We start from the raw sequence: 18,342 nt of genomic DNA, 5'->3' as shown, positions 1-18,342 counted from the left end.
GAACTGTGTCAACAGTGCAACACTAAAAACACGGACACGAGAAAGTTGAGAGTTAGCGCCGTGTTCATTTCCTTCTTCCTTGTGTCAATGTTTGTAGTGTTGCACTGATTTCAAGATGAATATGGACTAACTGGCCCAACTTGTTGTCTTAAGGTGTTACCTCGTCTAACCTCTACCATTCAGCACTACTAAGGTTATAGGGTGGTAAGCAGGTCTTACGTTTGTGCAGCAAAAGATAGTTCCAGATTTAATTACCTTACAATTGACAGGGTTTAAATATTTCCAGTTGTCTGGTTCAAGTTAAATCACATCAACACGTGATATGTTCATTTGTTTTTGCATTGATGTCGTGTGCATTTACTAATTACTGTATTAGTACACACTGGTAAATATAGTTGCAATTCAACATTGCAGCGCTCGTGCATATGCGACTGCCCGCATCCATCCGAACTTGTGTTTGCTATTTGCTCACTTCAATGGCAGTAATAAATGAATGGCGAAATGAGCCATCATAGTATGCCATCTCGTGCTAAGGACAAAGCATCGGGCACATTTTGTAATTATTTGCAAGGTCAGCTGTTTGATCAGCCACGCCTGCTAAGCCGAACGTGCCAAAAATTTGATGCAGTCACGAATACATCACTGTCAAATCATTAGCACATTAATCTAAAGCAAAGGCAAGCACCTGTTTGTAACTTATGGATCATAGTTCACGGTGGTTACAATAAATTCGAAGCGGAGGGCACCAGCTGTGACGGGTGCAGCCATGTTTTTTTTTTTTGTGGTGTGTTCGCTTTAATGCCCTGCACATGGGAGCAGATGCCAGGGTGACACTGAGCAGATGACGCGACACGGTTGAATGCAGGTGAAGGGGCTAATCACCCTTCCTGTTAGCTAAGGACCCTGTATCTTTCACAGTGCTCAAGGGAACTTCTGAGATAGAGTATATGGTTGTTGCACTCTTTCAGTACACCAGGATTTTCGTTAAGGTTTACAATTTTCGTCTTGTTCGAAGTTTTTAAAATGTCCTGCGAAAATTCACTCAAAATGAATCTAGTACTGAAAAAAGTTTATCCTGCTGGTGTCTGACCGTACACTTCAGTCATCTCAAGGTGAAGTGACATGAGTCGGCACCATGCTTTCAAAACAACCTCTAGTTGAATACAACTTAAGAAGTCTAGAGAAGCCCCACTCAAATGACCGAAGCACGGCACCAGTAACCACCGTATGACTAAAAAAAAAATAGTCCTGTTCGTGCACATGCTGATGTTCAAGACGAGGTCTTCGGCCGTCCGGCTCACGTCAGCCAGGAGTGTGTGCCCGTTGGTGCATGCTTGTGTGCATCCTTCTTTGAGGAGGAAATGCCTAGGACTTCTTAAGTTGCAGCAACACTTTACATAGACTAGTTGGTTCATATTTGAAAACTCGCCTTGCTGTGCAAGCTGAAGTAAAAATGAGAGGGGATACATGAAAAAGCACAGACTACCAATCGTTTTACTTTGTGAGCTGAGGATAAACAGTTGGTACTCTGCACTCTTTCCTGTCTCCTCTCTTGTTTTTCTTTCAGCTTGTACAGCAAGTCGAGTCTTCTAAGTTGCATCCTACTACAGTGTTAAACTGCACTCACGAAGGCGGGAACTTGCTGTTCATTACCAACAAATTGCTCTGATTTAAAAACAATGCCAAGCCAAGTTAGTAAGAGTTTTCTGTTGCTTGTAGGTGCAATGAGGGCTGAATTGGTGACCCATCAAGTGCTGACAAAAAAAAAAAAGAAAAGATCCAGATAATTTTTATGAATACACATGTGACTAGCAAGTTTCTTGCAGTTTGAAAATAGTATTAACCGAAGGTTAATTTAAGTTGTGTTTGAAACTATGAGCTATGAAAAAGCACCACGATTATCAGAAAATTTCAGAATTGATTGGATGTTTTGTTCTGTTGCAGCTGTTTAATGCTGCAGATATATTTTAGGCCAAATATCTCTTGTGAAAATTTGGTCACTGAAGAACAGCTATGGCAGATTAAAATGCTGGTTCATCTTGAATGTAACTGTTAAATATTGTGTGAATAACAAAAAAAAGGGGCATATGGTGGAGGGACAAAGCTCTAATAATGAGAAGCGGGAAGCCTTTCAAGATCTAAACGAGCATTTAAGGGATATTAAGAATGGGTGCAAGCCAAGGACAGCAGATTCATAAGTTGCACAGTCCTCGTAGCCACGCGTAGAAATGTCTGACAGAAGCAAATCAAGAGGCATTTGAGAGAAAAGAAGCAAAGGCTAGATGGCGGCACCACAGATGAAGAGTGCACGTTAGCTTGTACTTCTGTCCAAATCCTTTGTCCTATGGCCTCCAAACGAGATTGTCGAGCATTTAATACGTTCGTGATCTTATATGTATTCCTCTCTGACCTTGGCTAGAATGATCTGGTGTTCATAAAGCTCTGCCTCCTCCATCTCTGCTTCCAAATGATCGATATGAACTGCGTCTTCTACTTCGTTGTAAATTTTTTTAAGAAGCTTGTAGTGCTCAATCAAAATACAACGAATATATCGTAACTCGCTTACTGACGGACGCTTCACGTGTACTAGACGTTCAATGTTGGCGATGGCTTCTGTGACGGCCTTGCGCACTTCATTCCACCTTGCGAACAGGGCCTCCATTATCTAGTCCAGTGTCAGAAACATGAGAAATCACTGGCTGGTCGCGTCAATAGGTGAAGTCGCAGTCAACGTGGTGTCAGTCACAAACGCTTTGCAGCACGAAGTCTCAAGCAATGTCGAGGTGTCATGCTTCTTGATCTGGTTCTCGGGAACGGTTTGACTTCGCACATCAGCGTCAACCAACGGCGCCTTCACAAAAGTCCTTAAGGCTGCAACTGCGGTCGAAATTCGTGAAGGCTGCTCCGTCTCACCTCCGAAGGTCTTTCCTCCCGGGTTTCGGCACCAAAATGTTGAGGAAAACACGAGCCACCATGCCCATGGCGATTACCATGCCCGATTACCTCTTTTTTTTTATTCCGAACACTCTGCTCTAATCCTAATGATGATAGTGGCGCTCTTTGTCGTTCACACAATATTTAACAATAACTCAAAGGAGTGCTTATGCTGGTGTACTTTTCGTTTTGATGTCCTCTTCTTATTGTGCTTATAGTTGACAAGGTCTAACGGTGATGCAATTTAAACTCAATTTCACAAAGTGATGGTTGCACTTGTACTATTTTATTTGACCGGGAAGATTGTACACTCCAGAAAAGGATTTTCCGGTCCTTTGTAACCTAAAATAGTAACATTGCGGCTCCCAGAAGATACTGTGGCATTAAAAGTACTGTTGAGCCTTTCCTGAGCCTGTGAAAAGTAGAAAAGTCAACCCAGATATAGCACCTCCCATGTCTAGTTGATGCAGGTCATGTAGATGATCACGTGAAGCTACGACAGGCTTCTGCAATGCAAATACTGGAAAACGTGCCCGGTGGTCATGCAAAGCAGGTCCAGCAAGGAAAGTTGTAAATAAATGATCAGTGCCATCTGTCTTGCAAACCATGGAATGATGAAAGTAACTAGTGTTCCTGCAGAAGATTTACTTGGACATTAAACCATCACCTCCCCTATAGCCATTTTCTACGTGAAAATGTTGCTGTCTGCTAAAGGAATACGGAGCCAAAATATGAAAACACGAAGAAAACATCAAAATTCTACTCTGAAGATGTAAATGTTTCGACAAAAAGTTTTTTTCACCTATTTTGGAACATTTAACTGTAGTTTTGGAGGATCGTGGCTGCAGGGTGCGCGTTTACCTGTGTTGCTAGTCCCCTTTCGACACTTCTCTTCGGCGTCCCCCTTTCGCATTCTACAAAGGTGCTAATGTGTGCCCCACTCTATGAGGGTTTCACCTCACCTGGGAACATTGTTTGTGGCCAGTGCCATTCATGGAGGTTCCAGGAGCCATTGTGGGAGCTGAGCCGGTTGAGAGATGCTGGCGTAGGCTGGCACGACAGACCATTCCTGGTGACTGGCGTTACATCGCATTAACCCATTGTTCATGGCGTGGCCGCTTAGAGTTGCAGTGTGTGAAAAACATTGAATTCATTGTTTTCCACTAATTTTTGTCTGTAATTGAGGTTGTGTCTACAAGTTTCAGCACCAATCATTCTGTCTGGCTGAAAATTTCTGTGTGAAAATTTGGTTCAGTGTCTCTTAAAATTTGTTTTGTACATGTGTCCTCTCATCAAAAGAAAACGAGAGAGCCAGGACTAGGCGCCTAGATGCTTCTGTACAACAGCGGTAGAGAGCTCCAAGGGAAAACCAGGTATCTGTGACAAAATAAAAGGAAAATCACCACATTTTCTTTCTTATTTATTTCTGGAAGAACTCTGATAAACTGGGTTTGTCACCGTGATAGTTTTGTACTTTTTGATGACATCTAACTCTATGGGTACTAGCTGGGAAATTTTTTTTGTTGTTGTTTTTGGATAAAGAAATTCTTAAATCTCAATTCTATAACATAGCTTTAACTGTATATACTATACTGTGGAATGCAAGTCTAGATAATACACACCCTTTGGTATTGTTGATCGCAGTCACCAGAAGTTCAGTAATGAAATGAATTTCCGCCTTTCGATGGCTGACAAATACATTGTCAAACGTATGCTGTGCCAGTGTTCGAGTACTTGTCACATCTACTGTAAAGTGACTGCATTCGCTTTCCAAAAAAAAGTAACATTATGTAGCGTGTGTCGCTTCAGTGATGATCTAGAACAGGAGCCGGCAATCTGTGGCCTGCGTGAAAGTATTATGCATCTCCAGACTCGGTGTCGAACCCCTTTTCTTTTCCACTACCTATCTGAAGGTTGTCACGGTCATTTTGACCTTAATTGGTTTTTTTCGCCTGTAACCGATGATTGATTGCAACTTTGTGGCAAGCATACTGAAAATCAACATGATTTCTAACCCAGTTTTACTAGTTTACCGTTTTGCCAAAATTTCCTGCTTTTTCTGCAAATGCCCACCCCCCTCTTACTTTTCTGTGTGGCCCCCCATTGTGTCTGCTTCATGCAACTTGGCCCTCCATCTGAAAAGGTCGCCGACCCCTCATCTATTACACCCAGCATTACCTTGCTAGGAAAACAGGAAGCATTTTCTCTATTGCATAATATCTTTTATTGTTTACTTAGTGTGTTATCCATAGAGTGCTGCATATATTCATGATATTTTTGTCGAAGATCGTATTTTTGACTATCGTTTCTAGGGCTTCATGTTTTATCCACCAATGAACATTATCATCAGCTTGAATACGTCCACTGCAGGACAAAGGCCTCTCCCATGTTCAGTCAGTCAACTCGGTCCTGTGCTTACTGTTGCCACATTATACCCGCAAACTTCTTAATCTCATCTGCCCACTTAACTTTCCATCACCCCCTAGCCCACTTGCCTTCTCTGGCAATCCAGTCGGTTACCCTTAATGACCAGCGGTTATCTTGCCTACGCGCTACATGCCCAGCCCATGTCCATTTCTTCTTCTTGATTTCAGTTATATCCTTGACCCCGGTTTGTTCCCTGATCCACTCTGCTCTCTTCTTGTCTCTGAAGCTTACACCTATCATTTTCCTTTCCATCGCTCGCTGTGTTGCACTCAATTTAAGCTGAATCCTTTTTGTAAGTGTCCAGGTTTTTGTTTTGTAGGTAAGTACTGACAAGATCCAGCTGTTATTTACCTTCCTCTTGAGGGATAGTGGCGATCTACCAGTCATAATTTCAGAATGCTTGCCGAATCTGATCCACCTCAGCCTTATTCTTCTAGTTATTTCACTTTAATGGTTTGGCTGTCCTAAGTAGACATACTATTTTGCAACTTTAATGTGCATTATTACCTACCTTGAAGCGCTGTTCTCTTCCAAGGTTGTTGTACATTACTTTCGTTTTCTGCAGAATAATTTTAAGACCTACCTTTCTGCTTTCCTTGTCTAAATCAGTAATCATGAGTTGCAATTCGTCCGCTGAGTTTCTCAGCAATGCAATGTCATCGGCGAAACGCAGGTTGCTAAGGTACTCTTCATTAACTCTTATCTCCAACTCTTCGCATTCTGGGCCTCTGAAAACCCCCTGTAAGCACGCAGTAAATAGCATTGTGAAGGTTGTATCCCCTTGTCTTACACGCTTCTTGATTGATATTCTGTGACCTTCTTTATGGAACACTACGGTGGTAGTTGATCCTCTGTGGATTTCTTGTAGGACGTTTATATTGCTGTAGTGTACACGTATCCAGAAGGAGTACGGCCACTAGCGTGGGTGCGGTATTAGCGAGCTGCAGGGCACGCGTTAACTGCGTCAAAGGGAAAACCCTATACTGCTTAAAGTCACAACACTTTACTGTCTACGGCAACATCAAAACGCAGTACAGAGCCCGGCGCAAAGGCGTAAAGGCGTGGCAGGAAAGCAAATGGGCTTACCACGCCACGGGCGAGAAGTACTACACAGGGGTGCTGCAAGCACGTCTCCGTGGTAAGAGTCATTCACGAATACACCGGGACAAAGGCCCGGCTGCTTGAGCGAGGGCAAAGGCGCTTGCGTTGGCTTTGGAGAGATATGGGTCGGCGCAGTTTGACCACGCACTAGGACACTGCGCCGCTCTTTGGCCTATCTTTCGCAAGTGGCAACAAAAAGTGAGCGGTCACCGCGGCTGGGAGGTGCCGTTGCTAAATCCGACCAGCCCCAAATTATGGGAGTTGACAAACGGAAAAGAGATTGCGTGCTCATCGTCAGCTGTCACGGAAAAATCTGACTCACTCCCGACGCGCGGGCGCGCGAAACGCCTCAAGAGACTTTGCGTACGGCGCCACAGTCGACATCCGCTACCAGGTGAGAGGGGTTAAACGTCACTTCTCGATCCCCCCAGCACAGCAGATAGCAGAGGAGGGGAGTCATGCATGTCTGGACATGACTCATGGATCGGGGTGGTGGCAAAGCCTTGTGGGATTCGAGGCGGCAGGCTAGCCTCGATTTCGACAAGGCTTTGCCACCGCTCTGATTCCGCAGTGTGTGCATGACTGCTGACATTTCTACGGAGTGAAATGCCTTTTCGTAATCTATGAAGGCTATGTATAGTGGTTGGCTGTATTCTGAGCACTTCTCTATTACCTGATTGATAGTGTGAATGTGGTCGATCATTGAGTAGCCTGTTTGAAATCCTGCTTGTTGCTTTGGTAGATTGAATTCTAATGTTGTCCAACAAACACTCGGCAGTAAAACGACTAGTGGTGCTCTTTTCCATTATTTATGAAAAGAGTGTGTTCTAAGTGGTCAAGATGGCAAGTTGGGCGAGTTGATTCGGATTGATCCTCAACTTAATTAGAAAAACAACGCTAGACATGAACGAAAAAACAAAACTTTGCATTAAGTCTCAAGTGATATTTTAATAATTGTGAGACGTGTGCATTAGGCATGTGTGATATTTCAGGCACATTGAATATTGGAAGGAATATTACAGTATTCGATTCGGGACTTCAATCAGAGTTTAAATTGTTAGGAATTTCGAAGTACTTGAATTGAATGAATAGGTGTATGTAAAAGTGCTTTCACTGCAGTGGAGAAGCTGTGCATTGTCAGTGCACATTAAGGAACACCAGATTGTGAACATTTCCGGAGCCCTCCACCATGGCGTCTCTCATAATCAGATTGTGATGTTAAGACGTAAAAACCAAGATAATGTTATTAATTTCCAGTGGAGGGGTGAAATACTGTGAATACATGTTTCTATGAGAAATCCACTCTGCCGTGAAACCGCACTTCAAGGTTAACTGAAGAAATTACTTTCACTTCAATTCATAGTTTTTAAAGTTCGAAAGCTTGTTAAACACTTTATGTGCTTTCAATATAGTAAGTTTTTAAATGTTACGTATTTTCCAGGTTGCCATTTCCATTCTACCGAAAGTCAAATCCTGCTACTATTAGAAGTTGCTTCTGCTTCCTTTGAATCAAAACGAATATGACATTTGCACATGGCTGTTTTCATTTCTAAAAATATATTGTTCAGCTTATCTTAGTTGGGTCATGTTGAATAATCTCATATTCCTCTATAATTTGTGATATATATCATTCAAACTCAATTAAAAATAGTTTGGTCAAATTGCAATTTGTTTCGAACCTAAAACTTACTATTTGCACAGATACAACACAGTAAAAGCTCATTCTAACTTGAAGGGGACTATAAAACTTTTCTAAGCAGAGTTCGAATTGGCGGACGGACGCTAGAATAAGCTGACATCAAAATAGATCGCACGGCCAAAACTCAAAGAAGCCTCCTATGGACTCGTAATTGCAAATTAAGCGTTACTACTTATTTGTGGCAAGTGATTCCATAAATAAAGTTCATGGAGCTCCAGGAGCACACACAATTTAGTTGATTAGTCAGTGATACACGAGAGACAAGCACCGGCATGCATTCTGTTGAGTTCTTGGGTAGCCGCATCTCCACTAGTTGGGCCCGGTGGTTACCAGCATCTCGGCTCTAATACCAGTTGTTCAGATCCTGGGTCCAGCGGGTGTTGTTGGTAGCTGACCCCTTTCGTTGAATTCCTAGTCCAACTTTGCAGAAAGGAGAGGTGCTGATACAAGAAGACAGAAGTATATAAAACACAAAGATGAAGAAGAGACATTAGTAGAAAAGGTTTTTCGGTGTTATAGTCCCACGCCTGTCAACACTGAGGCGATCAAACCAGTGTCAGCATCTCCCGCCAGTACGGTGCCCTACCGTCTCGATGCCCAGCCTACGAGGAAGGGTGAAGGCACCACACAATACACCTGAAGAAGGTATAGTCTAAGACGTCTTATCAAATCACGAGTGTACTGCGCAAGGTCAATGCACTAGTCTCCCACTTGGAGTGGCTTGATCCTAAGATCTCTCCCGGGGAGGAGATAGGGAGAGGTCATCGACATCGGAGGAGACAGCCCGCTCAAACAGATGCGAACCTTTTTGTCTGCACTCAAGTAGAAGAATTCTGTGGTTTACTAAGATTTTCTTCAAAGCTGTCGCCCTATGCTGCAAACACTGCAAAAGAGAGGGGTGTTCACAAATCCCCATTGTTTGCTCGCAACCCATCCATGACTGCATCCTAGCCTGGTTGACCGCGCGGTCATTAGCCACCTTTAAGAAAATGCGGCGCTTTGTGCCTCATTCCGACCTGTTGATTAACAGGTTCACAAACAATGACACCTGCCAAAAGATTTCATAGAGTCGGGCGTAACAATTCATGCTGCGAGCAGTGAGCCTTGATGTTAATATATGGGATGTTATTTATGTTCCAAAACACTTTCATTTACATGGCAAAGTTAATGCAAGAAAAATTTAAGGTATTTAGTAATTTGCGTCAGCTCGCATTGCTTCTGTCAGGACCCCATCAGCATTATTTCCACTGAGCCCAAAAGCTCTAGCGTAGTGGCCAAATTATCATTTGCTGTTAAATGGTGCTGTTTTGTTGCTTTGCATCTCTAGTAAATTTTGTTTGGTTTGTTTTTGCAACACTGCAATTAATCTGGGCCGGTGAAACCACGGCCTGCCAGTTCAGATTAATCGTGCATACCGACACCTTCAAATTATCGATAGTTTTTTACGGCAATATGCAAGGCTGTGCAGTACCAAAGCGCCGGTTCCATTTAGCCAAGTTGAAATGGTTTAACCGAGTCCGAATCAACGAGTACCTACAGAAACCACCATCTACCTCTGCAAGCCAGAAAGATGCAAGGAATTCGTTTACCCTTTTCCATCTCGATTACATGTAGTTTTGGAAATGCTGCCTTGATGTAGGTATCTTCGTGTCTTGTGCATGTCAAGGTTTTCATACTTGACAGATATACATGCCTTGCAATTCTTCAATAAAATTGAGAGCGAGTGCAGTGTCGTTCGTTTTCCTTTCTTTTGTTCGTGTCTACTGTTGTTTCAAAGTGAAGTTCAGGATAAATTCTAAGCGGTCACTGATACATTGGCCAGTTTAGCTGATGCAAACATTACCTCACGTCAATAGCACATCCTAGATGGCACCCATTGCATATTTATCAAAGGGCCTGTGCACAGAGCAGGCGAAGTCAGCATATGTGGGGTCCTCGAAAGCGCAAGATGAAGAAATCTTGATATACGGTCACCAGCTGGCACTGAGGTCTGCCAGACGGTGACATCGAATATTCGCACCCTGTAAAGTATGCTTGTGTCTATATAACGACTTTTAAGGTAGTGATAAGCACTAGTGTAGGTGTTTTGTATTCAAGTACTACAGTTTATATGTGCATGTGCTTGTGTGTTCAAGCGTTCCAGCAATTGAAATACACTTTGTGTTCCGATGTTCTCATGTTCAGGTATCATGTCACCTAAAATATGGGAGTACTGAGAGTAATGCAAAAATGAACTCTGACTTCTAAAGAATTCAGGCATGACAAATAATAAACTCCTATCAGTGTCATACTTGCACCAAAATAAATTTGAAAAATTTGGGATTTATGAAAAATAAGTTTCTATAAACACCAAATATATACAAAAAAAAGAACTCCAAAAACGCCCCCTAAATTTGCAGAAAAGATAACTCCAGAAGCATGTAGGCCTAATTATTTTACATATTAAACCCTAAAATACGTTGAATTTACGTTTTTGTAAGCACATTTCATGTTCTCTTTTTTTTTCTGCCATTGCATGTGAAAGATCAGGTGGGGTATCGGGTTAGAAAGCATTGCTAGCCCCTTTTTGCAGTTGTGAGAAAGCCCCTTTTTTGCAGTTGTGAGAAAAGCTGAATGTTCATTAAGCATGCTGTTGCCCGTTTCTAATTGCCCAATACTTTTCCAGCTAAATCATCGGAGTGTTTTCGGCGACCATCAGCAGTTGTTGCCTTCAAAGACGAGTCGTATGCAGTGAAGGATGACCGCTGCATATACTACTTCTCCAAACATGGAGAGTTCATTCGGGCGCTTGGAAAAAGCAGCCTGAGCAGGCCTTATGGTGAGGGGCTTTCAAGAAGCGAGAAATTTGCCCGTAGTACCAGAAGCTGCCCTACTTTGTATCTTGGCAATCTCGGCGAGCTTTCACAGAACTGTGCTGCCACCTTTAATATACTCGAGGATACAGCGCTTCTGCTACTACTGTGCTCAGAACGTTTTTCTGTACTCACTTGACAGTTGCTTTCTGAAAGACTAGCTCTGTCTAGAGGGGCTGCTTCAAGCACTCCTAATCTATGGCAGCATCTGTGATTCTGCTGGCTTGTCATAACTTTCATAAGGTAGATTGTGAACAAACATGACTAAAGAATCGGTATGCGTAGATCATGTGAGTTCACCAAGGCGTGTTCACCAATAAAACAGACATGAAAGCAGCGCCCACATAACAAGCAGTGGAGGAAGGATGGTTCTATGCGTGACGTGTGCAGAAGCATACGTTATTCTTCCAAATAAGACAAGCCAGGTGCCCTGTTATGGTTTAGCAGAATAACTTTCAATCAGAGTGTAACTGCCTGCAGTGTGCAGGGTGCATGAGAATGTTTAATGTGTAGTTTAGTTTAATGATGGTACGCATCACCTGTAAGCTCTTGAAAAGTTTGAATTTATCATCAGGAATACAGATGTGTTCGAATTTTTGGGAGTTTTTTCCCGTAGCAATACACAGGGCTAGGCTGCTGGAACTAGGGTGTCAGTTCGAATACTGTAAGTTTGTATTAACGAGCTTTTACTGTACATGTTTCATTGACCTCTCCTTGGTTCTATAATATTCAAATTAGTGTTGATTGCTTTAAGAAAGAAAGGTAGCATGCTTAATGTGCAAAATGTTGTGCTTGGAAGAAAGAGAGGATGGGCAAAAAGTTATCTCTGGTGTCGTAAAAGTCGAAGCCTCTTAGAGAACAGTTTCATTAATGCTATTCCTCGAGTTATGTTCGTAAGGCATCCTGCCTTGTTTGTATTTACATAGTTTAGCCTTTGTGGATGACTTTCGTTGTGGCCGCTCACCTAAGTGTTGCTATTCCTTGCATTACAGGCCTCGCATTACATGGAGAAGAAAATTTGTTCACCCTTTCTCTTGGTGATTCTGTGCCAACGCTGCGGTGCTTCAGCGCATCAGGAAACTTTGAGCAGTGTGTTGCATATGAACCACTCTCGCCTTCACCATCTTCTGGCTCCAAGTGCCGCTTCATGGATGTGTACGACAACCACATCTTTGTCTCTGACCTGGGTACGTTTAAACTCTAGTTAGCCATCAGTGCTACAGATGATGATCACCCGCTGGTCACTGGATCAAATCCCGACTGTGGCAGCTGTGTTTCGATGGTGGCGAGATGCTAGAGGACTATGTACTTGAATTTAAGTGTGCATTAAAGGGCCGGTAAACCATCCAGAGGTCGAAATTCAGATGTGAGGAAATTGTGCATGAGTGTACGACCAACACGGATCCGTGAGAATTTTTCGAAGCGGTGCAGTAATAGTGGAGTTACATGATGCATTTGATTATCGAAACCATGGCAATCACTCATTTCGCTTTTTCTTGCACATCCCTCCGCTGGTATCCTCCCCCAAGCCGCTTTGCCCTCTCGCCGAGCGCCCCTCCTTTACCCCTTCCAATCTTGCAGTTCATACGTCATCGCTGACGTGCTATTTGACACACCGTCTACTTTCGGTTGGCGCGACTCTGACCGTCCAATCCATCAATTGCGTAGTTTCTGCGTGCTTGTTGGCGAATTATGGCTGCTGTAATCGTGTCGGTATGGACCCTGCGTTGCGCGCGCACCTTCAAAGGATCGCCAACGTTACGGACCCCTACAGGGACACGCCGTGCCAGACAACTTCCGCACGAGATGAGGTGCACGCATGCAGGCAACACAACCAACAACAACAAGCAGCGCAGACAGTTGCTTGCAGACTGACCGGAAGTCGTAGGCTCTTGCTCGACCAATCAAAGCATATTTGGCTCAGTGCGTCAGAGATATGGAACAGCACGTCACGCGGAGGCTTGGAAAAAAGGAGGGATTGCTTTTTTTTTTTGGAATTTGTGGCACGTCAGCGGCTCCTAGCGCCGCCATGTGTAGAATCGTTGATTGCAACGGCATTCTGCGCACGATGCATGTGTTTATTTGAAATCTTAAAAAAAAATTATCAGAGGCTGTTTATGGACTCCTTAAAGAGCACGAGATGTTAAAAAATGTTGCTGATATTCCACATCTGTGTCTAACTGCAGCAAAACATGAACCCTATCGCATTCTGCTACAGTTCTCAAAAACAAAAACGTAGCACTAGGCCACTCAGTGGAGCTGTTGGTTTCTTAGCTAGTCCTAGCTTGGTCAAGTTATTGCAGGCTTATGCTAAGTTGCTAGGTTTTGCTAAATTACACCATCTTATTGCTATGTTTTGCTAATTTACACAATTAAAGTTATTGCTAAATTTGGCTACTGATCTATTGTCAGTTTGCATCAATGTACTGTCGATTGCTATTGTATTGGTTACGGCTCATCAAGGATTCGAATTGATCGAGTCTCCGTCATTCGATCACAAGCCAATGTTAGGTTCCACTGGATTCAATTAATCAGAATAAGTTAACTTTATTGGGCCACATGTATTTCAAGTATCTCTGTTGAGCTTGGTTCACTCATGCATTACTTAATTAGTATCAATTAGTCAGTCTGAACACTAATGAAATATACTCGACCTTGACGCCATAGTCAAATCGACTAATATGGCTTAATAAGGTAAAGGAAAGCTTAGGTATGTTGAAATAGGTAGTCTTAATTGAACTTCATTATGGTTGCTATCATTGGGAATATTAAGCTTATTCAGGCTTAATTAGGCATGGCTTATCCCTGGGGTAGGACAGCTGCATATATTGCACATTTAATACAACTTCGTTTTTTCTCAACGCTGCTTCAAAAACATAAAAATTGCAATAATTGCACCAAACTTCTGCAAAGCAGCCTTAAAATGAAAAAAATTTGATCCCCATCGTTTGCCTCAGTAGAGGGCAGAGGCTGAGTTGACATAATTTTCCAAGCAGTGTCTAGCAGCACCAGGGATATCGAGAAAATGAGATGTTTGAAGAACACATAAGTATAATATTTCTCTATGAAATGCCTTGTGCTGCCCAAAAAGGTAAGAAGGGTTAAACATGAGTACTAAGGTTGCTTTGTGAACAAGGGCCATAAATGCACCCAAGTATGTTTTTTCTATGCACCTTTTTAATGAAGGCTCCCATAGTGCCGTCATAATCTACTCTGGGCTGTTGCAAATACACTCAAACCTCGGTATTGCTGCTGCCGAAACAGCAGCAGTTGAATACTGGACAACTCGCTTTAATTGTACCAGAACACTGGCAAACTGATCGGATTAGAACCTCGTCTTTCTCTCTCGCTGTGCGTGCTCTTCGTTGTTCTTTTGGTGCTGCTTATTCAGTGCGGCAATATAAAGAACTCGGATATGATGAAATAAGATTTATAACGAAGTAAATGAAAGGTAGTCTTGCGATAGATAGCGTTAGAATAAACCTTTATAATGTCTTTTTTTTATATAATAAATTTATTTTCCTGTAAGATGCAACTCTGTTATAATAAGGTTTGAGTGTATGCATGACCCACCAAAAATGCGCTGCTGTGTCCTGAGCGTGCCGCTTCTACTCGCTAGGGGGTGTCCTGACAATATGGTTGCTTAAGGGAAAAGAAAAACTATCGAGTGGCATTCATAGTGGGGTTTACTCTCATGTTCTTTGTTGTGCAAAGCTTGTCCCTCCGTTCGCTGTGGTTCTCACCTCGATGCTGCATGTTATCACCAAAGTGCACTTTTGCTGTTAAAGTGCTCCTACCGTTGCGTGTCATATCATCCATGGGTTAGGCCAGTGTCTTGGTGCTTCACTGCGGCAACAACTCTCTTCCTGCATGCGATGCATCTCTAGGATGCTGTAGTAGTTTTGCACGAGAAAGCAGTATCGGACCAATGGGAAGCATGTTTGTGTTGTCCTCTAATAAAAAGCATGCAATATGCTTAAAATTGCACAGCACTTGCGGTACCATATGCGCGTGTTTTGACGAGACACTCTTGATGGCTGTTCTGCACAACGCGGCAGCAAATGGCAGTGCAGCGCGCTTTTGTTATTGCCTATCGAAAGCATGGTTGACATAGCTATAGCCTCATAGATAAGTTAGAATGTGTACAGAACAGAGCTAGTCTATTCATTGCGCGTAATTACAGCTACCCGTCCAGCTTAACACAGATTAAACATAGCCTTGCACTCAAGCCACTGAAAATTCGCCGCGGCATCTCACTTTTATCACTATTTCACAAACTCATCCACACCAGGATGATGCCGTCTGTTCACCTTAATATAGCACATCGAACTTCGAGCAGACTACATAACACCTTTGGCTTATCACGCATGTACGGCAATACTCTTTCAACCAGTCGGCTCTTCCACAAGCTATTCGTTTGTGGAATGATTTGCTAGATTATCTTGCGTCAGAACATGACCACACAAAGTTCTATCATACTCTTAAAAAATACTTATGCACCAAAAACTGCTCTATCACATCTTCGTAATCATCAGTGTTTATAGGACTGTTGCCGATGTTTTTGCACTATTGCGAGGTTGTAGTTACTGTCATAATATTTTTTTTTTTGTATTTCACCTTCACATACTGTAACTCACTTTTCTAGTATGTATTTTGCTTACATGTTCATAAGTTGGACTGCATTTTCTATTATATTCAATATTTGCCTATGTATGTGTAGATATATATGTATATTTTTCTAACATACTATCTGTACCGCCCCACTTACACAATGCTCCTCGAGGGCTCTGTAAGGTACTGTAAATAAATAAATAAATAAATAAATAAATAAACAAATAAACAAATAAATAGCGTACTGGACGCTTTGTCAACGTCGTGGCAGAGTACATAGCTGAAGGTGGTTATCGGGATCTCCTTTTGACCAAAAAGTTATACTGACCATCTGGAAGCTGTGGGGAAGCATGATGAGCTAAATAGTAGCAGACCTACAAAAAGCCATAGCAGTAGTCTGCTAAATCTTATTACCGATCCTAAGCATAAGCCTACTGCTATGTAACTAGAATTCTTGTGCTGTCGATTTTTGTTATTTTTTAGAAGTGTGATGCTTTTTCAGTTTTTTTTTTTTTTGCAAATGCTTATAAAGAGAACATAGTTTACAGAACCTGTAATTATTTTACATGTTGTTTGTTACTCAGGCTATAAGTTGTGTGGTATGTAAAAAGGTAATGTAGTTCACAACTGGCTGTTAAAGCAGCCTTCTCCAGAGGCTGTTTTGGTGTTGTGTATTCTGTCCTAAGCTGATAAAAATATTTACTTACCCTGAGGGTGCTACAAATTTGTTTTTTTTTTCACGCTTCTAAGATGACATTAAATGTTGCTAACTGTTCCAAATCAAGGTTCTTTTTTTAAATCAAAATTTGGATTCTGAACAAGCTGCCCTCATTTGAATTTCGGTTGCCTCACCCCTGCTATACGTACTTAACTTGGTTCAACTTGGCCCATCTAACTTTTAAGGTGAGATGCGGGCTGAAAAATACGAGTTTTCTAAAAAAAACCGATTTTTTGTTTTCATCTATTATGAGTACCTATACTGCTCTGAAAAAAAAAAAATAGAAAAAAATTATGCAAGACTCAACTGGAAATGCTTCAAAATTGCGTGTAAGGAGCACAAAGTGGCTGTTAAAAGAACGAAAGTGAGCTGTCTTCGAGCACCTTTCCACTGATAATGCGCCGCCGCTCGCCATTGTCAATCGCATAAGGGGAAGAGCTGAACCTCACTCTTTAAAGAACGACGGTTTCCTGCACTGCTGAAGTGCTAAGAATAACAAAAATAAGCATACTTTTGCCATGTTTTTCTAAGGCTATGGCAGGCTTTGAAATCACGTGGTACGAATAGGGGGTCGCCATTGGCTGCTGCGCACCTGTATGTGCTGTGAAGCCTGCTTGCCGCAGAGTCCATGTCTCAGTGAGCAGCGCAGCTAAACTACAGTGGGTTTATCTCCATTATGGATGAAAAAAGCCGTAGCTCACCCAATAGCTCTGCTGTCAACGTGAAAGCTGTTGTGGCGGCGCGCTCTGTAGGAATGGGCTACGAGCAGCTGGTCTCGATTTGCAGCAATTCTTGGCTTGCAAAAGCCAGTGCATCATAAGTATTTCACAGCCATCAGCCGGAAATTTTGTGATGTGGCAATATATGTCATATGTGCCAATCTTGCGAAGTTGAGGGAGCTAGCTCACAGTGAGGGAAGTTAGTTGGGACAACATTGCCATTATTACCACTATACGTGGCACAGACACGGCCACAATAGCCACAGTGCCATCGTTACTGTTGTGTCTGTCGACACTGCACTTTGTTTAGATTTCTAAGACCTATCAAACATCTCCCTATTTTGCAGTCAGCACAAGGTTCTACTAGATGGAGCAGAAGTTTGGCAAGCATTTCATGGCCCTGTCTGTGACTAAATGTCTGTGAGGAGTCAGCTCAAGAGAGCCGTGAAAGATGAGCTTATGGTGCTGGCGCATTTTAGTAGTAGTGGCCACTACAAGGATTTTTCTTTTTGCAAATTTTATTGCACCTAATGACATCTTTCATAAATTAAACATTCAATTTTAGCTTTAAAACACATTTTTCTCAAAACACAGATCTTGTTTTTTTTTCTATGTGCCCCCCTTTTTTTTGGGGTACCTCTGGTGCTCAGATCTGCATGAAATTTTGCTCAAGTTTTTTCTAAAGTAGTAAAAATTCAATTATCTTGTTTAAATTTCTATATTTTATTATATAATAATAATGTTATGTAAACCATTACAACAGTAAGAAAAATATGCACATTTTCACGTCTCTTACATATTTTGTATGCACTTCCTAATTAGTTTTCTGCATTCTACACATTTTTTAAAACGTAATTAAATATCAACGGTAAAAAACTATGGAAGTTTAGTGATGGAAAATGGGGAGGGCAAAATGATTAAGGCTCTCACTTTGCCATGTTGCAGAACTAAAAGTATGCGACTTGGAAGAAAACTAATCAAAAATTTGAAATCAGCATAAAAAGCTCTATGAACAGCTCAAGTTTCATTGCTCTAGGGTTAATAATTAAAAAAAATTATTCGAGTGGCGTCTCCCCTTAACTAGGCTGAACGTGGCAAAGGCTAGCTACGCCAAGTTTCTGTTCACACCGTAGGAGGTTTTATCTCGGCTGCGGCAGTTGCATTTCAATGGGGGCAAAATGGTATAGGCCCGTGTACTGTGTGATGTGAGTGCACGTTGAAGAACACCACAGCCCTCCACTAAGGTGTTTTGTAATCATGTCGTGGTTTTGGGACATGAAA

The 18,342-nt window shown here is 42.2% G+C and overlaps 1 protein-coding gene across 2 annotated transcripts in view; it reads left to right on the top strand.

Annotated features, from left to right (window-relative positions):
- The window catches only part of LOC119172047 (uncharacterized), a 41,301-nt gene that overhangs the window by 10,729 nt on the left and 12,230 nt on the right, over positions 1-18,342 (top strand). For both annotated transcript variants that reach the window (XM_075892855.1, XM_075892856.1), the window contains exons 5-6: positions 10,827-10,979; positions 12,006-12,200. In XM_075892855.1, the coding sequence (XP_075748970.1) occupies positions 10,827-10,979; positions 12,006-12,200 (348 nt within the window). The remainder of the gene's footprint in view (positions 1-10,826; positions 10,980-12,005; positions 12,201-18,342) is intronic.

The sequence above is a fragment of the Rhipicephalus microplus genome, chromosome 4, assembly GCF_043290135.1.
Source record: "Rhipicephalus microplus isolate Deutch F79 chromosome 4, USDA_Rmic, whole genome shotgun sequence".
In the NCBI taxonomy this organism is placed as follows: domain Eukaryota; kingdom Metazoa; phylum Arthropoda; class Arachnida; order Ixodida; family Ixodidae; genus Rhipicephalus; species Rhipicephalus microplus.
This window is presented reverse-complemented; position numbering and strand designations above follow the sequence as displayed.